The sequence below is a fragment of the Salmo salar genome, chromosome 17, assembly GCF_965601325.2.
Source record: "Salmo salar chromosome 17, fSalSal1, whole genome shotgun sequence".
NCBI lineage: Eukaryota > Metazoa > Chordata > Actinopteri > Salmoniformes > Salmonidae > Salmo > Salmo salar.
The window spans coordinates 4,384,545-4,408,331 of NC_138307.1; the positions used below are offsets into that span (position 1 = coordinate 4,384,545).

A 23,787-nucleotide genomic window follows, 5' to 3' on the forward strand; every position below is an offset into this window, starting at 1 on the left:
CGGTGCCAGCGGGAGGGAGTTCAGGGGATTCGGCGGAGGGGGGTGGCGGCATGTGCCAGGCGCCAGGCTGTGTATCCTCACTGAGAGATGCGGCTAATTAGCATCAGAGATGGATGGATGGCAGACAACACAAGCAATTACTCTTTTCAAAAAGAGAGGGAGCGAGAAAGAGAGGCTCAGAAGATGATTTTTTTCCCCCTCTCGTACCTCCGTTTTACCATGAAAGCATTGCTCGTATTTTATGTCAAGACATTCAGGCCCTCGTTTGAGGCTTATTGTACGCACGTGACTATAAATTGCGAGGAGAGTAAAGTGCTCCAGGAAATTCATTTCCTGTATATGCACTGTATTTTTGATGAATGCGACAGCTGGCTTTAGCTACTTGATTGGTGTGTTTTTGTGGAACACTTAGTGGCACTCCAGACGCTCCAGAAAACGAGCAAGAAAGGGTGATTTTCGAGCTTGAAAATCAACTTGTCCTTTAGTCAAAAGCCCATTCTTTCTGTGTGGTTCTCCATTGGCTATGACGTTTGTCTTTTACTGTGAAGAAAAGTAGTCCGTCAGTCTTGTATGGCAGTCTGTAGTCCGGTCAAATTGGAAAAGTTTTAATTTCATATGACTAAAGGGTCATCCATGGTGGGAAGAGTGGGCTGCCACATAGCACTCTTAACGTTCTCAGTGCAGGAGGGAAACCCCAGCCTCTCACAATGCCCCATGGGCTGCTTGTGGCCTGGCCTCAGCTGCTTAGGGTGTCCAGAGAAAGTATGGTCCTCTGTAAGCTACCCTACCTGTAGAACACATTAACACTGCCTCTGCGATCCACAGCAACACACACACACACACACACACACACACACACACTTACACGACATCGTCAGGCTCATAACCAAAATGTCTGGGTTTTAATAGGAAACAAAATGTTATATGATCTTCTCTGTTTTGTGTCCAATAGTTGTTGGAGAGACTGCCATGAATATAATTTGTCTGCTCGGATGTGGTTCATTAAAATTCACTGAATCTAGATTTATACTCTACCCCGTTGCCATGGTGAGAAGTTATGCCCCGGTGTGTGTGTGTGTGTGTGTGTGTGTGTGTGTGTGTGTGTGTGTGTGTGTGTGTGTAGGATGGAGGTTGAGGGGTCAGACAGACTCCAGGAAGTGTTAGGGCCTTCCCTGTAGCTCAGTTGGTAGAGCATGGTGTTTGCAACACCAGGGTTGTGGGTTCGATTCCCACGGGGGGCCAGCACAGAAAAAAAAAATGTATGAAATGTATGCATTCACTACTGTAAGTCGCTCTGGATAAGAGCGTCTGCTAAATGACTAAAATGTAAATGTAAAAATGTTAACCACTACCACCCCAGAGGAGTCCAGGCCTTTGGACACACACACACACACACACACACACTTATCAACTGTTCACTATTCATAGAGACTGACCGTAACCTGCTCAACAGCTACAACATGAACAAAATGATCATGTTATATTCTTGTTTGATAGTCCACTAGTAGTCCACTGGCCAAATTCACCCCTCCAACTCTGTCACTAAAATGTTTGGAGTGAATTTCGGCTCTCTATGCAGACATTCTCTCTGTCCTCTCTCTCGTTGTCTTTCTTTCTCTCCCTCTATCTTTCCTTCTCTGTCTCTCTTTCTCTCCCCCTCTCTACCCCCGCTTTCTCTCTCTCTCTCCCGCTCTTTCCCTCTTCTTATCTCTTTCTTTCCTTCTCTCCCTCTTATCGCCCACTCTCTCTTCCTCTCATCATTTCTCCCCCCCTCTCTCTCTCCTCCATCTCTCCCTCTTCCCCAGAGACACATATGACCAGACTTAACATGCAACCAAGCGGCTCTAACCTGAGCTCTGGCCCCCGGCTTACCGTGCTCCCTGGCTTCGTCCCAAATAGCACCTTATTCCCTGTAGTGCATTACTTTTGACCTGGGCCCATAAGACCAGCTCATAGGGCACTGTTCAAAAGTAGTGCACTGTGTAAGGAATAGGGTGCCATTTGGAACATAGCCGACGAGACAAATGGCACACAGCGACTACAGCCATTACCCCGCACCTCTTTGCATAATGCCTTTAACCTTCACACAAAGATGGAGCGGCTCAATACTCAATACCCAAATGGCCGACTCCTCGGCATAATGTGGTTTATGCTCATGGTTTATGTCTAGCTCGAGACATGGAGGGTTTCTACATACATTTTCAGAGGAGAGTAGGCTACGGGTATGGCGGGATGGTTAGGAAAGCCTTGTCGTAGCTAGTTACAGTTGCAGCCAAATACAGTATATTGGCACCCTTGCACTTTTGTTAAATAATTCCCCATTTCTTGTTAAATAAGTTGGAAAAAAAGGATTGCTCTCCACACCTTACTGGATTTTCAACATTGGAGAACCAATTACATTTTAGTACATTTTGTATATGATTTTAATTACAATTATTGGCACCACAGAGCTACCAAAAACCTAAAAAGCATTCAAACATTGGGGAGGTTCAATAATGTTGTGGCGTAGCTTTGCTGTCTCTGTTACTGGAAGCCATAAACGTGTGCAAGACATCTTGAAATCAGCCAATTATCAAGGTGTTTTGGAGTGCAATGTTCAACCCAGTGTCCAAAAACTGTCTCTGTTGAAGTGTGCGCGCGCGTACGTGTGTGCGCGTGTGTGTGCGCGCGTACGTGTGTGTTCGTACGTGTGTGTTCGTACGTGTGTGCGCGTACGTGTGCGCGTACGTGTGTGCGCGTACGTGTGTGCGCACGCACCCATCAGCCCAGCCCTGTGGATAAATTGATAATATACCGTACCAGTCAAAAGTTTGGACACACCTGCTCATTCTCATTCCATTTTTTTTTATTTTTTTTATTTTTTACTATTTTTACTAAGACATCAACTATGAAATAACACATATGGAATCATGTAGTAACCAAAAAAGTGTTAAACAAATCTAAATATATTTTATATTTGAGATTCATCCAAGTAGTCACCTTTTGACTTGATGACAGCTTTGCATGCTCTCAACCAGGTCCTCCTTATTGTTCTGGCACCACACGGCCAGGTCTCTGACCTCCTCCCTATAGGCTGTCTCGTCGTTGTCGGTGATCAGGCATACCACTGTTGTATCATCGGCAAACTTAATGATGGTGTTGGAGTCGTGCCTGGCCGTGCAGTCATGAGTGAACAGGGAGTACAGGAGGGGACAGAGCACGCACCCCTGAGGGGCCCTCGTGTTGAGGATCAGCGTGGCAGATTGTTTTGTTACCTACCCTTACCACCTGGAGTTGGCCCATCAGGAAGTCCAGGATCCAGTTGCAGAGGGAGGTGTTTAGTCCCAGGGTCCTTAGCTTAGTGATGCGCTTTGAGGGTACTATGGTGTTGAACGCTGAGCTGTAGTCAATGAATAGCATTCTCATATAGGTGTTTCTTTAGTCCAGGTGTGAAAGGGCAGTGTGGAGTACAATAGAGATTGCATCATCTGTGGATCTGTTGGGGCGGTATGCAAATTGTATTGGGTCTAGGGTTTCTGGGATAATGGTGTTGATGTGAGCCATGACCAGCCTTTCAAAGCACTTCATGGCTACAGATGTGAGTGCTACGGGTCGGTAGTCATTTAGGCAGGTTACCTTAGTGTTCTTGGGCACAGGGACTATGGTGGTCTGCTTGAAACATGTTGGTATTACAGACTCAGGGAGAGGTTGAAAATGTCAGTGAAGACACTTGCCAGTTGGTCAGCGCATGTCCGCAGTACATGTCCTGGTAATCTGTCTGGTCCTGCAACCTTGTGAATGTTGACCTGTTTAAAGGTCTTACTCACATCAGCTACGTAAACAACAGGTGTAAACTAACAGTGAAATGCTTTTTCAACAATGCAGAGTTAAAGATGTATTTAAAATCTGAATTATAGTGACACGGAATAAATACACATTGAATGTGTTGTGTGAGGAGTGGGATGTGGGATGTGGAGGTAAAGAGCTCTTTTCAGGAGAGCCAATATTAACCCTTACCCATATAACTAACGCTATATAACTAACCCTTACCCATAATTAACCCTTACCCATATAACTAACGCTATATAACTAACCCTTACCCATAATTAACCCTTACCCATATAACTAACGCTATATAACTAACCCTTACCCATAATTAACCCTTACCCATATAACTAACGCTATATAACTAACCCTTACCCATAATTAACCCTTACCCATATAACTAACGCTATATAACTAACCCTTACACAATATTAACCCTTACCCATATAACTAACGCTATATAACTAACCCTTACCCATAATTAACCCTTACCCATATAACTAACACTATATAACTAACCCTTACCCAATATTAACCCTTACCCATATAACTAACACTATATAACTAACCCTTACCCAATATTAACCATTACCCATATAACTAACACTATATAACTAACCCTTACCCATATAACTAACGCTATATAACTAACCCTTACCCATAATTAACCCTTACCCATATAACTAACACTATATAACTAACCCTTACCCATATAACTAACACTATATAACTAACCCTTACCCATATAACTAACACTATATAACTATCCCTTACCCAATATTAACCCTTACCCATATAACTAACACTATATAACTAACCCTTACCCATATAACTAACGCTATATAACTAACCCTTACCCATAATTAACCCTTACCCATATAACTAACACTATATAACTAACCCTTACCCATATAACTAACGCTAACCCTTATATGAACCCTAACACTAAGCCATCCGCAGGCTTAGCCAGTGACGTTGGGGGGGTGAGACAGAGACCGACAGACAGGTGTGTAATAGTAATAATAACATTAACCACTATGTGCCTCTCTCCTCTACAGATGGCCGTGAGAGGACCTGATACTGGCCCGGCACCCCGCTATGAGGACGTGGAGCGACAGTACGCAGCCCACTCCAGGTAGGCTGTGTGTGCCTGTCAGGGTTGGGCTCAATTCGAATTGAAGGCAGTTAGTTTCAGGAAGTACATTTTAATTACGGTTCAATAATAGAAATAAGGGCATTTCTTATTTTCAATTACTTTACAGCTATTTATTTGAAAAGTTTTTACATTTCAGAATTTTTATTTCAAATCACTTCCTGAATTGACTGCCTTCAATTTTGAATTGAGCTCAACCCTGGCATGTGTGTTTGTGCATGCAAATCTGTCGGTCCGTCTGTCTTCTTATCTGTTTTAGGCCACCATCAACACGCGCACACACACACACACACACACACGGCAGTAGAGCGAGTAATCCTCTTTAGAGCTTATAATTAAATCTGGAGTGTTTGCCTTGGGAGAGCCTCCTCATCCCGGGAGTAGCCCTGATCAGCTCCTGGGAGACAGAAAGGATAGAAGGTGGATGGATCCTTTCTCTGCGCCACAGAGGTCCACCTATATTATGCATGAGCATGATGCGGTTCTGTGCAGCTCAGTTAGTAGAGCACGGCCCAATGCCAAAGTCGTGGGTTCGATTCCGGCTGGGACCACCCATACGGAAATGTATGCACGCTCTACTGTAAGTGTTTTGGATACAGGGTCTGCTAAATGGTTTACATTATATTACAATTACCATGTTACTCTATCCGTCTGATTCAACACATGTAGACTTAGTACCTTCTGTACATATACTCAAACACTCACACACTCTTTCCCCTCTACCCCCACACAGTATTCTGTGTTAAAGTCCCCCAGCGCTAACCAGGAGATAGGTGCAGTGTGGTGGGCCTGGGAGACAACCAGAGCACACAGTGGAGAGAGCGCGGAGAGAGCAGTCATTTCACGGGTTATTGCTCCGGCTGATATGAGGGGCACCAAGGAGAAGGGAGTGGAGCCACACTGACTGAGATACACTATAACTAAACAGAGCGTAGACTGACAGGAGCAGTGTGACTGATTGGGTCTGGAAAACTGTGTCTGTTCTAGACTGTGAGCTAACGCTAAGATTATGCTAGCACGTGTCTGACTAACTCATGGTCACTCGCACTCGACCGGCGTCGAATCGCAGGCGGTTAAATGAACTGTCGAGAGAAATGTCTGAGCTGTCGCTTAGCCCTCTCTTCTGATTTTACTGAGAGGTGTCAACCCCATAAGCTTTTGTTCAAGTCTCAGTGTGAGACTACAGTACACAGAGTGACAGAGCATTAAAACCACTGGTGGGGAGCAGCACGTCTTCAGCACCAAAACAAAGAGAGAAGAAAGTGCCGCACGCACTGCCTCCGAATGATTCATTCCAAACCTTGTATGTTTTGCTCTCTTGTTTTAGATGTTCACTCGAGGATGAAACACAAGCCCTGTACCCCAGAAACACTATATCTCCCCGAAGCGTCAATACCAAGACAGGGGGACCTAAATTTATTCCATGCATCTGTCAAAAATCAAAGAGAGAGAGAGAGAGATTGGGGGAATATATTTCTGGATTTTGGAGGGGGACAAATACAGAAAGAGGGAGAGCGATATGGAGAGAGAAATAGAGAGGGAAGTGAAATAAATGTGTTTTTCAAACCGGGCCCAGCTCATTGAAAGCCATTTCCTCTCAAATGAGTGTGTCTCTGCTGTGCGGCTGTGTTGCATTAGCATACATTTGGCCTGTCTTTTGTGAGGAAGGAGCCAACACTGACTGGGGAAGGGGCTGGGGCTGTACGTCTGGAAGTCCAGTGCCTTAGGGGGGAATGGTGGTACCCCTCCCCCCTGCTCCTGTAGTGGGGATCAGCTTTTCCCTAGACTGGGGTTTTGGTGCTGGGGGGGACAGGGAGGGAGAGAGAGGGAGGGGTAAAACACACACACTCTATCCCATATGGAGCACATTAAGGTCATTACTGTTCTGAAGCACTGGGTCATGGGCTCCACGGCTCAGCCCCAGGTTAGCCAATCAGAACGGCCCATGACCCGTAGGTGATTGGATTAGGCTGCTGATCCGAGGTTGTGTGCGTGAATGGTGGTCGCTGGGCTGATAATTGTGTGATTTAATGTGTAGCCGGTGGCCAGTGCTTCAGATAGAGGACTGATATTACCCTCATGAATTAGGGTCTGCTGAAGAGGGGTGTGTGTGTGTGTGTGTGTGTGTGTGTGTGTGTGTGTGTGTGTGTGTGGTCTGAATGGCACATTTAACTCCAGAACTACTGTAGTAATGTAAATGTCTTCACAAAGTGCAAGGCTTCGCCATAAACCAGAAGGATTGTCTGTGTGTCCTCTTCAACACCTGAGGACCAATCTGACCACACAAACACTCTGCCCCTGACTTTCACCTTCCCTGGTCTCAGCTCAGTCATTTTGTTCCACGGCACCTACAGTATCTCCCACCCACTGATCCGTGGTCTTTTCTCTCCTCCTAATGATCCGTGGTTGGAGCTGTGAGTGCACGTTTTCTCCCTTGTGAGGATGGCTTAGCTCCCCGACAGATGGCCACGTCAGCACTGTATGTCACTTAAACAGGTGCATGCTGGGCAAATGTTTGATCAGCACATGAGCATTGGTCTCTCACTAACCGCATCCCTTATTTCTCATTTCAATTCAGGTCATTTCAATTAATTGACCTTTATTGGCATGCTAAGTAATTATAGGTTTCTCAGACCCAAGAGAAGAGTTAAACAGTAGACTTTCCTCCTTCCTCATTCACAACGCTCCTTAACACGGGACATGATCTGGTGCTGTATGTATCAAGCGTCTCAGAGTAGGAGTGCCTTATGATCACAATGAAAACAATTACATGGACAGGGGTGAACTGATTCTAGATCAACACTCCTACTGTGAGAAACTTTGTGAATATGGGTCCTGATCGGTTCTTCAAGTCTCTGCGGAACCTGTTAAGAAGGGATTTGACCTTTTTGTTTGACGTCGCCACGTCATTGCTCCCTTTTGTGGCAGTGTGTTGCCGTTTCGGTCCGGAGTAAATGCAGGCCGCAGCACTCTTTCCCCCGCTAACTCTGTTTTCGATGAAACCGAGGGGCCCGTAATGAAATCAGTGTTTTGGAAATGAAACTGGTTTAGCCATTAGGCTTTCATAAAGGCATTGCGTCAGTGGACTCTGGCTGCCTGGAGAGCTCGCGCTCTTTCTGTCTCCCTCTTTCGGTCTCTCCCTCTCCGACAGTCACCGAGGCAGGCACAAGCATTTTTGGAAAACGAAATCATGGCTTTCTAAATAAAACAAAGGATAAACACACACTTTGAGTGGATGAGTCATCGACTGCTGACCAATGAAGTCACAAAACAGACGGAAAGATCTAGTCAAGGCTGACAATGTGTTTGAGATCTGAACCAGTTGAAGTACCAGTAGGTAAATCTGAAAAGTTTATTTTTACCACTTAGTAATTGGCCACCAGGATATCTGATAGAATTGTTGATGCTGTTCAGTCTCATTTTAGTTCGTGTTACTCCTGTGTAAAGGTCTCAGTGGGATACAGTGCTGCGAAGTGTAATTCACACTGTACTCACTATAGAGTAGACAGAGGGATGGCAAACACAGAGACATTTTGTGTGTGGGTGTGTGCATGCTTGTCTGTGTGAAAGCCCTCTCCCCAATGTTTATCTAGCCTGGTTTGATTAACAATAACCTCTCTCTATAGCAGCCTAATGGTTTTTCTTTAAAGGGATAGTTTGGGATTTTGACAATGAAAACCTTTTATCTACTTCTCCAGAGTCAGATGAACTCGTGGATACCATGTGTATGTCTCTGCGTCCAGTATGAAGGAAGTTAAAGGTAGTTTTGCGACTGGCACAATGAATGGAAATCTATGGGTATCTAGTTCTGGGGAAGTAGATAAAAGGCCAAGTTGCCAAATATCCCTTTAATGTGAAACCAGCCTGGTCTGGCCTCTGTCTCTAGCACTCAGCCTGCCATGTGTATGTCTATCCCTCCGTCTGTCCGTTATTTTGGAAAGTCCATAGCACAAACTGTAACACTCGCACGCATACACACACACTTATGCAGATTGTCAGTAAGTGCTATGGATCCTCCAGAGAATGGGTTAGATCCCCTCCAAGCAACCTCTCTGTGGCCTCCATGGCTGCTAGCTACCAGCTGTGTTCCCTCCCACCAATGGAGGTCAGATAAGAACCACGGGGCCTAATTAGCCTTCCGTTTCCTTGGGCAGGTGCAAATAGTCCCCCTCACTCAACCAGGGCCAAATTCCTCCTTGTCGTAAGGTGGAAACTATGCTCAAATGTCATTGCACACACACACACAGCGCATAGACGCACACACATAACACACACACACAACACGCCACATAGAGACACACAGACCACATAAACACACAACCCACCACACACACACACACACCATCTCCCCATTTTCAGGCCACATCTCAAGGGCTGTTTGCATGGTATAGCATGTGTCCCAAAATGTAAATAGCACCCTATACCCTATATGGTGCACTACTTTTGACCAGAGCCTTATGGTCCCTGGTCAAAAGTAGTGTGCTATATAGCGAATAGGGTGCCATTTGGGATGCAGCTATAGAGTGGTGACAGTTGAGAGGTGTGAGTCAGATTCATTACATGACATGTTATTGGTAGCGTTCACTTGGCCCATGTGGATAGGATCACACCTCCCTCTGTCAGGTTGTATTACATGACCAAAAGTATGTGGACACCTGCTCGTCGAACATCTCATTCCAACATCATGGAGTTTGTCCCCCCTTTGCTGCAATAACAGCCTCCACTCTTCTGGGAAGGCTTTCCACTACATGTTGGAACATTGCTGCTTCCATTCAGCCACAAGTGCATTAGTTGGCTGCTTCCATTCAGCCACAAGAGCATGATGCTGGGTGATTAGGCCTGGCTCGCAGTCAGCGTTCCAATTCATCCCAAACGTTTTTGATGGGGTTGAGGTCAGGGCTCTGTGCAGGCCAGTCAAGTTCTTCCACACTGATCTCGACAAACCATTTCTGTATGGACCTCGCTTTGTGCATGGGGGAATTGTCATGCTGAAACAGGAAAGGGCTTTTCACAGAATCATCTAGAATGTCATTGTATGCAGTAGCGTTAAGATTTCCCTTCACTGGAACTAAGGGGTCTAGCTCGAACCATGACAATCAAACCAAGACCATTAATTCCTCCTCCACCAAACTTTACAGTTGCATTCAGGCAGGTAGTGTTCCCCTGGCATGAACTGCCAGATGGTGAAGCGTGATTCATCACTCCAGAGAACACGTTTCCACTGCTCCAGAATCAAATGGCAGGGAGCTTTACACCACTCCAGCTGAAGCTTGGCATTGCGCATGGTGATCTTAGGCTTGTGTGCGGCTGCTCGGACATGGAGACCGTGAGCTCTTCAGTAAGGCCAATCTATTGCCAATGTTTGTCCATGGAGATTTCATGGCTATGTGCTCTATGTTATACACCTGTCAGCAACGGGTGTGGCTGAAATAGCCGAATTCACTAATTTGAAGGGGTGTCCACATACTTTTGTATATATATAGTGTATATTACACACCTTTCACATACACTCACAGACACAAACATGCACACACACACACATACAGTGGGGGGGAAAAGTATTTGATCCCCTGCTGATTTTGTACGTTTGCCCACTTACAAAGAAATGATCAGTCTATAATTTTAATGGTAGGTTTATTTGAACAGTGAGAGACAGAATAACAACAACAAAAATCCAGAAAAACGCATGTCAAAAATGTTATAAAATGATTTGCATTTTATTGAGGGATTTAAGTATTTGACCCCTCTGCAAAACATGACTTAGTACTTGGTGGCAAAACCCTTGTTGGCAATCACAGAGGTCAGATGTTTCTTGTAGTTGGCCACCAGGTTTGCACACATCTCAGGAGGGATTTTGTCCCACTCCTCTTTGCAGATCTTCTCCAAGTCATTAAGGTTTCAAGGCTGACGTTTGGCAACTCGAACCTTCAGCTCCCTCCACAGATTTTCTATGGGATTAAGGTCAGGAGACTGGCTAGGCCACTCCAGGACCTTAATGTGCTTCTTCTTGAGCCACTCCTTTGTTGCCTTGGCCGTGTGTTTTGGGTCATTATCATGCTGGAATACCCATCCACGACCCATTTTCAATGCCCTGGCTGAGGGAAGGAGGTTCTCACTGTCCACTCACAGGCATGCTCAGTGTGACGGCTCTGCACCTGTTGACTGTGCGTCAAGTTGTGTATGTGCTTCCCTTGGGAGATCTCTGGTGTGCGGGGCAGTGGACTAGGCATGCCAGATATCAACAGCATGTGGTTTATGTAGACTTGGGGCCCCTATGATGTCACTAAGGGCCAAGAGAAGCGATAAGGAGGGAGAGAAAGAGAGCGAGAGATGGAGAGAAATGAAAGCCAGATGTTTCATCACTAGTGATTAGCAGCCAGCCAGCGGGGGTTTTGAGGGAGGGGAGAGCATCTGAGCCTTCACCCCAGCTCAAGGCCTCCAAACAGGCTTTCGCCTCCACATCCTCCTCCATCTTCCCACTAGCCTGAACATCTTTCCACCAGCTTACACACGCCAAATCTGCCCTGAAATGACCCTTTCACAGCATCACATCTATTAATCTATCCCTTTATCCATCTCTCCATCCAGAGATTGAGGGATGGCTGGATTGATGAATAGATGGACATGTTATTGTCCTCAGAGGATGTAGAGCTGGTGGGTGGGATGTGGTTTATGGTCATGTGTGTAATGCCACCTTGGGGAAGTGTGTGTGTAAGTGAAGCAAGTTGGTATCACAAGTACATGTATGAAAATGTACAGGGAATTTACCAGTGCAGTTTCCCCTCTACTATCACCTCTATCTGACCTGGGAGAAGGCCTAGTTTTGGGCTTTGGTCCTGGTTGTTGGCTGTGTGTGTAACTTAGCCCAGGCAGGGCAGAGCGTGAGCAGGGAAAATGTGAATGGGGCTGTGAAAGGTGATCCATCCTGCCTCTGTGAGTCACCCTGAGTGTCTCCTTACCCCAGGAGCTTAGCCACCTAATCACCCCACAGTCACTGGGAGGGAATCTGAGACACCCAGCTGCCTGTAGCCTCCTTACTGCGCTACCCCCCCCCCCCCCCCTGGGTCACACACTCACACACTCAATCAGATATGTGCATTTACACACAAGCATATGCACACACACAAGTTGACTGAAAACACATTTTTAGGGAAAAAATGGTCTACACTCTAATGTTTCTGTCCTCTGTGTGTGGGTGTGTGTGTCGCAGGAGAACGGATCCAAATGACTACCCCACCCAGTCTAGGACAGCACCCGGTTACCCCGGCCGGGACAACTACTACCCCCCTAGAGAGGCCCAGCCCCGCCCCTCCAGCCTGCCTCGGGTCACCTCGTCCGCTGGGCCACCGCAGGTGGACCCCAGGTACTACCAAACCTCGCCCCACCGGGCTGCTCAGCGCCAGGATGTGACCCCCACACCAGGCACCCGTGCCCCCCGCTACGAGACAGTGGGCAGGGGCGGTTACCGTGACGCCAGCCCCGGACGCTTCGCCAGCCCCGAGCGCCACGGCGACGGCTACAGGGACGGCAGGCAGCCGGACCCACGCCAGAAGAACTCAATGATCGGAGCGGTGTAGGTGTGATAGCTAGATGGACTCAGACTGGGGTTGCAGAATTCTGGAAACTTTCCCAAAATTCCAGATTTCCCAGAAATCCCAGTTGGAAGATTCCCAGGATTCTACCTTATTTGATTTCTTCTTGATTCCCTGGATCTTCCAACCCGGGATTTCTGGAAAACCTGGGAATTTTGTAAAGATTACTGACTACTCCAACCCTAAATCAGACGCACTCGTTGCTTCTCTACAGCCCCCCGTCTGAAAACATCCTCGCCCCCCTGCCTCGTTTGGTGTCTCCGGATCTGAACAAATCAGACTGGTGTAAGTAATAAGGCTCCAACTAGATGTCCAATGGGCTTGAGCCATACTGCTTACACCTATCCAGGTCTTTGAGATCTACAAACATCAAAGCAGTAGGGGAAGTGTTCTCTATTCCGTATCTAGTGCACTTCTTTGGACCAGGTCAAAAGTAGTGCACTGTGTAGGGAATAGGGTGCCATTTGGCAGGGTTGGTTTATGGACCAGACCATCATCGGAACACCACTCCTCTCAGCTGCTGACACGTTTTAGAAGCAGTGAAGGTCTGTGTGTGTACTGTATGTATAGAGGTATGTTTAGAAATGTTTCTTTATGTGTGTGTGGGGATGTAAATAATGACTTTAGATTCACAGGGGTCCAGAATGACTGGAGGTCGACATAATGTACAGATTGGAAAGAGACTTTTAATTGAATACCAGCCGAGCTCTTGCAGGGTTGCTGGCTTGCACAAACTTAAAGACAGGCCCCTCCCCTTCTGGAACAACAGTGAGAGGCCAGGGATGGTAAAATTAGGGTTTCGAGATAACGGAAGACAAAAAGACGACTGGACAAGAAGTTGACACTGGACAGGAAGTTGATCCTAAGAAACAAGGTCGGAGGAACAGGAAGTGAGGAACAGGAAATGAAGTCCATATCGAAGCATCTTTTCCCTCCTGCCGTGTCTCTTCCATCTGCCTTTTTAGATGTGGGTGTTTTTTGAATTTGTTTTGATTTGGTTGTGGCCTTTGCTAAAAACCTTCCATTTAACTGTTGTTTGCCTATAACAAAATTCTGCTGCCCATAATGTATTTTTTTAAGTAAAGTATAATGTGTGTGGTGTTTATGATTAAAATGGCTATGTCAAATTTGGGTTATGTAATCATAAAGACACTGTTGAACAAATGAAATGTTCTGTGTTGACTAACTATATTCATCACATCACATGTCCCAAACGGCACCCTATCCCCTATATACTGCACTTTTGAGCAGAACCCATATGGGCTGTGTCCATAGCCTTATGAGACCTGGTCAATAGTAGTGCACTAAATAGGGAATACGGTGCCAGTCTCCAGTGATGAAGGCCTAAGAGAGACACTTGAACATATTACTCATATGCACTGGGATAATCCTTTCTCGCCATTGATATCATTTCCCTTGTGTGATGGTAAAAAACCACAACGCTGACCATATCATGTTGTACGTTAATGATGATACATTTTATATTATGCTGTGCATTTAAATATACATTGTAAATGATCATATGCAGTATGCAAAGATAAATTCATTTATTGTTCACCAATTTAGCGGTATCATTTTACAGGATGATGAAATTGCAAAGTTATGCAAATGATCCCGACTATCAATCGCCAATATGATGACTCATCTCGCCCCAAATGATTCATTAAGATTTTCAACTCCGTTTAGCTTTCCCATTGGAGATAAATTAGCCCTCTATGATAACAGAGAGGCCCAGGGTGCGTCCCAAATGGCACCCTATTCTCTACATAGTGCCATGCTTTTGACCAGGGCCCATTGAACCAGCTCATAGGGCTCTAGTCAAAAGTATTGCATTATTTAGGGAATAGGATGCCATTTGGGACGCAGAACCCAGTCTTACTGCTGATAAAGACTGAAACACACTCAACGATTAAAACTGAGATCTCTGTGCTGAAGTGATTACCTCCCAATTTGCTCCCACAGAAATGGAAGATCTGGCTGATTGGTGGAATTAGAGGTTGAAATGACGATAATTAGAATCTGTTGAGGGCTCATTTTATAAGTTAGTGTTTAATTACTGCCGAGGCCAGTCAGTGTGTTTCAGACTTCATCCCAAATGGCACCCTATTTCCTACATAGTGCATTGCTTTTGACCAGGGCCAGTAGGGCATATTGGGGACGATTCTGACCCGAGTTAAGCATGCGTAAATGGAACGTAATTCCCTTGAATGCACTCTCTCTCTGCGTATTCTGACCCTGAATTTATGCATGATAATAGCATGCTGTTCACCCGCTATTTGTTTTGGATGGAGACCTAAGAAATAAAGGTGTGTTTGAGGTGTCTACAGCTGTATTCTGACCTTGACTTAATGCCACGACCTTTACGCGTGAGGAAATCATGAATAACATATGTATTGTGGCCCATTTTCCTCAGTGAATTAGGCTATAAATAGCTATGCAGTTATTCAAACATTTTATTGTGTGCCCTCATAATTTGCGTGGATTCAATTTGGAATACCAAGCTATAGGTTTGTAGGGCTGAACCTGCCAAGTTGATGTATGCACTTTAAAATGTTTTAATTATATACCCAAGCTTTTTTCCATTTTATTTTACAATTTGTATCATGTTAAATATTAGCCACTATCAGGAGTCACTGTCAGTAATACCCACATAGACTGAACAAAAATATAAACACCACATGTAAAGTGTTGGGCCCATGTTTTGAGCTGAAATAAAAAATCCCAGAAATATTCCATTCTCACTAAAAGCTTATTTCTCTAATTTTGTGCACAAATTTGTTTTCATCCCTGTTAGTTAGCAATTCTCCTTTGCCAAGATAATCCATACACTTGACAGGGGTGGCATATCAAGAAGCAGGTTAAACAACATGATCATTACACATGTGCACCTTGTGTTGGGGACAGTAAAAGGCCACTCTAAAATCTGCAAATGTGTCACACAACACAATGCCACAGATGTTTCAAGTTTCAAAAGACCGTACAATTGGCGTGCTGACTGCAGGGATGTCCACCAGAGCTGTTGCCAGATAATTTAATGTTCATTTCTCTACCATAAGCTGTCTCCCAATGTTGTTTTAGAGAATTTGGCTGTATGTCCAACCGGCCTCACAACTGCAGACCACATGTATGGCGGTGTGTGGGCAAGTAGTTTGCTGATGTCAACTTTGTGAACAGAGTACCCCTCGGTGGCGGTGGGGTTATGGTATAGGCAGGTATAAGCTAGGGACAACGAAAACAATTGCATTTTATCGATGGCGATTTGAATGCACAGAGATACCATGACGAGATCCTGAGGCCCATTGTCGTGCCATTTATCCGCCGCCATCACCTCATGTTTCAGCATTGTAATACACGGCCCCATGTCGCAAGGATCTGTACACAATTGCTGGAAGCTGAAAATGTCCCAGTTCTTCCATGGCCCGCATACTCACCAGACATGTCACCCATTGAGCATGTTTGGGGTGCTCTGCATTGACGTGTACGACACCGTGTTCCAGTTCCCGCCAATATCCAGCAACTTCGCACAGCCATTGAAGAGGAGTGGGACAACATTCCATAGGCCACAATCAACAGCCTGATCAACTCTATGCGAAGGCCATGTGTCACACTGTATGAGGCAAATGGTGGTCACACCAGATACTGACTGGTTTTCTGATCCACGCCAGGCTAACGTTGTGCAATAATTTGGGACATGTAGCCTATTTGAATCATTATGGAACTCACATTATGGACCACACGTAGCAGGTTAAACTTGGAGCACGGTTCACTGGGCCGTTTTCATACAGTTAAATGATTAGTGAGGATTAGGGTATATTTATAGGACTATTGTTCAACCCTTATTGTACACTTTTTTTCCCACCTTCCTATAACTCATGGATTGAACTTGAATATGACTACTTTCAGGATGACTCAAACCACTGTATTACTGATTCATCAATCTATTTTGTACGTAAAGGCTCTCCAAACCTTATGATTCATTCATACTTTCCTAACCCTAACCTAAAATGTGCATAAATAAGGGAACCACTCCTGCAAAGGCCGTTACGCACCTGCATAAGGTAAGTCTAAATACCAACTACTGTGAAGTGTGTTGAAAAGGCAAACATTTCCTAAGTCGGAATCGGGCCCATAGGGAATAGGGTGTCATTTGGGATGCATCCTTAAACTTCCACAGGTCACTGTCTGTACCCTGTACCCAGACTATGGTGAATCACCTTGACACCCTTCACTCTACCTGGGTCTTGTTCATTAGTGCACACCGTATCAAAACCTTTTTGCAACAGAAAAATAAATGTCCATTTAGTCCAGGTAGCCGCCTTCCAGTTTCAATTTGTTTTCTTCTGTTTGATGCCTAGTCAATACAACCCAGACTGGGTTGAAACATTTTTACATTTTTACATTTTAGTCATTTAGCAGACGCTCTTATCCAGAGCGACTTACAAATTGGTGCATTCACCTATAATATCCAGTGGAACAACCACTTTACAATAGTGCATCTAAATCTTTTAAGGGGGGGGGGTTAGAAGGATTACCTTATCCTATCCCAGGTATTCCTTGAAGAGGTGGGGTTTCAGGTGTCTCCGGAAGGTGGTGATTGACTCCGCTGAAACACCCTGACCCCTTTACCTTATGGGTTGTGTTCATTAGTGTTGTGTTCAAAATGTTCTGCAAAGGAAAATGTGAATGAGCTTTCTTATTGGACAAGTCCAGGTAGTCCATTCGTGTTTCAGGCCATTTTTCTGCATTTGTTGCCTAATGAACACGATTCTGACAAAAAAAGAGGTTTATGCAGATGTGATAATATGTATTTGTAATGCGTGGTATCTATGCATGTCTTTGTCTCTAATCTTTAGGATATACCATATAGGATACAGAGAACCTCAAAGATATTGTGGTAAGCATCAATTTAAAGGGAACTCCAAACAAACTTAAATATGGCTGCCAGGCCTCACACTATGTATTACTTTAAATTTGAGTGTCTGTCCCATTATGATCCTTCTACTTCTGAGAGCCAGGACTGTCTGTCAGTCTGTGCGAGTGTGTTGTCTGTGTCAGTCTGACTGTCTGTAAGAGTCTGTCTGTCTGTAAGAGTGTGGGTCTGTATCAACGTGTGTGTGTCTCACTCCCACTCAAGCACGGTCACAGAAGGACACAATAAATCTACTATCACACCGCATGACAAATCTACTGTCACACCCCATTATATGGAGTCGGCCACGTTCACAGGGTCGCGGTCCCTCATTTGCTGCCTCAGACATCTTTTCATGCTTTGTTGGGTTTGTTTCTAATCTTCATGTCAAGGTCTTATCATTTCCCCACTTTGAGACAGAAGTCGTCTCGCTCTAATAAAAGGCCTATCTGGTGAGTCACATTTCCACTCCGTTTTCTTCTTCCTCTGCCAGTTCTGAATACCTGGCCTTTGGATTTTTGATATCCTAGAAATTCAGCTAATTTCTTAGCTTTTTTTCTCTTCTAAGTCCTATTTGTCAGTTCTGAATGTCTGGTCTTTGTCTTTTTGATCTCCTCAATTTTACAAATGTATGACCTTTTTATAATATATTTTTTTACTTGTTTTCTTTTTCGGGGCTAGGTCGAAGGGGTGTTGTGAATTCATTTGAAACCTCCTAATTTCACATTCTGATGTGAATCCCCCCCCCAAAAAAAACACGTAATCCTAAAAAAACAATGCTCAGGGTGCTCTAGTCGTTTCTCGAAAGCAGAAAATAGGCAGACACGGTATTCCCTTGATATGTTCTTCAGCTTCCCTATTCCACCAGCGCCTCCTAGCACACCTTAGCTTGTTAACATCTGTCAATCAAAGCCCTACTCTGGAGCGGGTGAAGCGGGAAAGAGTTATCACTCCCATGCGGCCCCTAAAATAATTCTAGAGCTGAGCGTTCAGGAGCATGTAGGAGTCCCGTATGCCCTCGCATTGCCCGAACCGCAATAACAGACGGATGCTCGCTCTCTTTATGACCTCACCCTCTTCATAAAACCACATTCCGATGCATTAAGCCCTATTCCATCGTCCATCACCGCTGCCCGCATTCATTTCAACCCCTCCTTATCATGACATCATGAGCTCCGTATCGGAGTTAATCAGACTTCACTGCGTAGCCTGAGTGGATTTCCTCATTTTATTATACACTCCATTATAAAGCCAGAGACTCCTGAGCTGGGTCCCAAATGTCACCCTCTACCTATATCGTTCACCAATTTTGACCAGAGTTCAAAAGTAGTGCTCTATGTAGGGAATAGGGTGCCATTTGGGATGCAAATGGTCTTGGGGTTATATGGGCCATGGGAAAAGGAAAGTGGGTGGGTAACGTGGAGTTAAAAAGGGGATTGTTTAAGTGGGTGCTTCAATGGAGATGGGAATGACGGGCTGATGAGTTAGTTAGTCGTTGACTGGACCTTCACCTGTCCTCGTACCCATTGGACTAACACAGCCGTCTGCAGAAAGTGCTGTGGCTGTTTCAGCTGGCTCCGGGGTGAAATTTTCCCTAGGTACAGATCTAGGATCAGCTTCCTCTCCCCTAATCTAATCTTAAACCTTAACTGAACTCAAGAACCAACTTCTCTCGTTGAAAATAGCATATGTGACATCGATAGTCGTCAGAAACATCTATTAATGCCAAAATTGACAAAGCGCAAGTAGGATCTGACCCTTTTTTTACAATTTTCGCCTAAAATGACATACCAAACTCTAACTGCCTATCAGAACCTGAAGCAAGGATGTGCATATTCTTCATACCATTTCAAAGAAAACACTTTGAAGTTTGTGGAAATGTGAAATTAATGTAGGAGAATATAACACATTAGATCTGGTAAAAAAAAAATACGAAGAAAAAAACAACCGTTTTTTTTTAACCATCTTTGAAATTCGAGAGGCCATAATGTATTATTCCAGCCCAGATGCAATTTAGATTTTGGCCACTAGATGGTAGCAGTGTATGTGCAGACTGAGCCAATGAACCATTGCATATCTGTTCAAAACGTTGTAACAAGACTACCCAAATGTACCTAATTGGTTTATTAATACATTTTCAAGTTCATAATTGTGCACTCTCCTCAGACAATAGCGTGGTATTATTTTACTGTAATAGCTACTGTAAATTGGACAGTGCAGTTAGATTAACAAGAATTTAAGCTTTCTGCCCGATTCCGTAGAGGTTCATTTTGGTAGTAAAGTCAATATCGTCCAAACGGAGTTTTGTGAGATTTGTGTACAAGACTTCATAATGACTTGAGGTTTGGGTTTTGATTTCAACAATACCCACTACCACGGGATATCCCTGACCTGTTCACCGGACGTGCTACCTGTCCCAGACCTGCTGTTTTCAACTCTCTAGATACAGCAGGAGCGGTAGAGATACTCTGAATGATCGGCTATGAAAAGCCAACTGACATTTACTCCTGAGGTCCGACCTGTTGCACCCTCGACAACTACTGTGATTATTATTATTTCACCATGCTGGTCATTTATGAACATTTGAACATCTTGGCCATGTTCTGTTATCGTCTCCACCCGGCACAGCCAGAAGAGGACTTGGCCACCCCTAATAGCCAGGTTCCTCTCTAGGTTTGTTCCTAGGTTTTGGCCTTTCTTGGGAGTTTTTCCTAGCCACCGTGCTTCTACACCTACATTGCTTGCTGTTTGGGGTTTTAGGCTGGGTTTCTGTACAGCACTTTGAGATATCAGCTGATCTAAGAAGGGCTATATAAATACATTTGATTTGATTAAACTGCTGGGGTGATTGTGATCTATCCAATACTGCACCAAACACATTAGCAACAGTTGAAGTCGGAAGTTTACATACACCTTAGCCAAATACATTTAAACTCAGTTTTTCACAATTCCTGACATTCAAGTAATAATTCCCTGTCTTAGGTCAGTTAGGATCACCACTTTATTTTAAGAATGTGAAATGTCAGAATAATAGTAGAGAATGATTTATTTCAGCTTTTATTTCTTTCTTCACATTCCCACTGGGTCAGAAGTTTACATACACTCAATTAGTATTTGGTAGCATTGCCTTTAAATTGTTTAACTTGGGTCAAATGTTTTGGGTAGCCTTCCACAAGCTTCCCACAATACGTTGGGTGAATTTTGGCCCATTCCTCCTAACAGAGCTGGTTTTTCAGTTCTGCCCACACGTTTTCTATAGGATTGAGGTCAGGGCTTTGTGATGGCCACTCCAATACCTTGACTTTGTTGTCCTTAAGCCACTTTGCCACAACTTTGGAAGTATGCTTGGGGTCATTGTCCATTTGGAAGACCCATTTGTGACCAAGCTTTAACTTCCTGACTGATGTCTTGAGATGTTTATTCAATATATCCACATAATTTTCCTTCCTCATGATGCCATCTATTTTGTGAAGTGCACCAGTCCCTCCTGCTGCAAAGCACCCCCACAACATGATGCTACCACCCCCGTGCTTCACGATTGGGATGGTGTTCTTTGGCTTGCAAGCCTCCCCCTTTTTCCTCCAAACAAAATGATGGTCATTATGGCCAAACAGTATTTTTGTTTCATCAGAACAGAGGACATTTCTACAAAAAGTACGATCTTTGTCCCCATGTGCAGTTGCAAACTGTAGCCTGGCTTTTTTATGGTGGTTTTGGAGCAGTGACTTCTTCCTTGCTGAGCGGCCTTTCAGGTTATGTCGATATAGGACTCGTTTTACTGTGGATATAAATACTTTTGTACCTGTTTCCTCCAGCATCTTCACAAGGTCCTTTGCTGCGGTTATGGGATTGATTTGCACTTTTCGCACCAAAGTACGTTCATCTCAACGAGACATGCGGTATGACGGCTGCATGGTCCCATGGTATTTATTCTTGCGTACTATTGTTTGTACAGATGAATGTGGTACCTTCAGGCGTTTGGAAATTGCTCCCAAGGATGAACCAGAGGTCTTGGCTGATTTCTTTTGATTTTCCCATGATGTCAAGCTAGCTACATAGTTGCCTTTGTATCATGTTAAGGTGTAGTACTGAAACTATCGAGGTTACCTAGCCAGCTACTCTTTCAAACAAAGTTACCAACGCAGCCACTGCTAGCTAGCCTACTTCACCAGCCAGCAGTACTGTATCATTTTAATTATTTTAGTCAATAAGATTTTTGCAACGTAAGCTTAACTTTCTGAACATTCGAGACGTGTAGACCACTTGTCATTCCAATCTCCTTTGCATTAGCGTAGCCTCTTCTGTAGCCTGTCAACTATGTGTCTGTCTATCCCTGTTCTCTCCCCTCTGCACAGGCCATACAAACGCTTCACACCGCGTGGCCGCTGCCACTCTAACCTGGTGGTCCCAGCGCGCACAACCCAGGCAGAGTTCATCTCAGCCTATGCTACCCTCCAGTCCCTCGACTTCTTGGCGCTGACGGAAACATGGATTACCACAGATAACACTGCTACTCCTACTGCTCTCTCCTCGTCTGCCCACGTGTTCTCGCACACCCCGAGAGCTTCTGGTCAGCGGGGTGGTGGCACTGGGATCCTCATCTCTCCCAAGTGGACATTCTCTCTTTCTCCCCTGACCCATCTGTCTATCGCCTCCTTTGAATTCCATGCTGTCACAGTTACCAGCCCTTTCAAGCTTAACATCCTTATCATTTATCGCCCTCCAGGTTCCCTTGGAGAGTTCATCAATGAGCTTGACGCCTTGATAAGTTCCTTTCCTGAGGATGGCTCACCTCTCACAGTTCTGGGTGACTTTAACCTCCCCACGTCTACCTTTGACTCATTCCTCTCTGCCTCCTTCTTTCCACTCCTCTCCTCTTTTGACCTCACCCTCTCACCTTCCCCCCCTACTCACAAGGCTTGACCTCATCTTTACTAGATGCTGTTCTTCCACTAATCTCATTGCAACTCCCCTCCAAGTCTCCGACCACTACCTTGTATCCTTTTCCCTCTCGCTCTCCTCCAACACTTCTCACTCTGTCCCTACTCGGATGGTATTGCGCCGTCGCAACCTTCGCTCTCTCTCTCCCGCTACTCTCTCCTCTTCCATCCTATCATCTCTTCCCTCTGCTCAAACCTTCTCCAACCTATCTCCTGATTCTGCCTCCTCAACCCTCCTCTCCTCCCTTTCTGCATCCTTTGACTCTCTATGTCCCCTATCCTCCAGGCCGGCTCGGTCCTCCCCTCCTGCTCCGTGGCTCGACGACTCATTGCGAACTCACAGAACAGGGCTCCGGGCAGCCGAGCGGAAATGGAGGAAAACTCGCCTCCCTGCGGACCTGGCATCCTTTCACTCCCTCCTCTCTACATTTTCCTCTTCTGTCTCTGCTGCTAAAGCCACTTTCTACCACTCTAAATTCCAAGCATCTGCCTCTAACCCTAGGAAGCTCTTTGCCACCTTCTCCTCCCTCCTGAATCCTCCTCCCCCTCCCCCCTCCTCCCTCTCTGCGGATGACTTCGTCAACCATTTTGAAAAGAAGGTCGACGACATCCGATCCTCGTTTGCTAAGTCAAACGACACCGCTGGTCCTGCTCACACTGCCCTACCCTGTGCTTTGACCTCTTTCTCCCCTCTCTCTCCGGATGAAATCTCGCGTCTTGTGACGGCCCGGCCGCCCAACAACCTGCCCTCTTGACCCTATCCCATCCTCTCTTCTCCAGACCATTTCCGGAGACCTTCTCCCCTACCTCACCTCGCTCATCAACACATCCTTGACCGCTGGCTACGTCCCTTCCGTCTTCAAGAGAGCGAGAGTTGCACCCCTTCTGAAAAAACCTACACTCGATCCCTCCGATGTCAACAACTACAGACCAGTATCCCTTCTTTCTTTTCTCTCCAAAACTCTTGAACGTGCTGTCCTTGGCCAGCTCTCCTGCTATCTCTCTCAGAATGACCTTCTTGATCCAAATCAGTCAGGTTTCAAGACTGGTCATTCAACTGAGACTGCTCTTCTCTGTGTCACGGAGGCTCTCCGCACTGCTAAAGCCTACTTTCTCTCCTCTGCTCTCATCCTTCTAGACCTATCTGCTGCCTTTGATACTGTGAACCATCAGATCCTCCTCTCCACACTCTCCGAGTTGGGCATCTCCGGTGCGGCCCACGCTTGGATTGCGTCCTACCTGACAGGTCGCTCCTACCAGGTGGCGTGGCGAGAATCTGTCTCCGCACCACGTGCTCTCACCACTGGTGTCCCCCAGGGCTCTGTTCTAGGCCCTCTCCTATTCTCGCTATACACCAAGTCACTTGGCTCTGTCATATCCTCACATGGT

General features: G+C 45.4%; 1 protein-coding gene across 3 annotated transcripts in view; it reads left to right on the forward strand.

The window, feature by feature from the left end:
- The window catches only part of pard3ba (par-3 family cell polarity regulator beta a), a 189,249-nt gene extending 173,970 nt beyond the window's left edge, over positions 1-15,279 (forward strand). For all 3 annotated transcript variants that reach the window (XM_014151297.3, XM_014151298.3, XM_014151299.3), the window contains 2 exons: positions 4,863-4,939; positions 12,168-15,279. In XM_014151297.3, coding sequence (XP_014006772.3) covers positions 4,863-4,939; positions 12,168-12,534 — 444 coding nt within the window. In that variant the 3' untranslated portion in view covers positions 12,535-15,279. The remainder of the gene's footprint in view (positions 1-4,862; positions 4,940-12,167) is intronic.
- Positions 15,280-23,787: the final 8,508 nt, after the last annotated feature.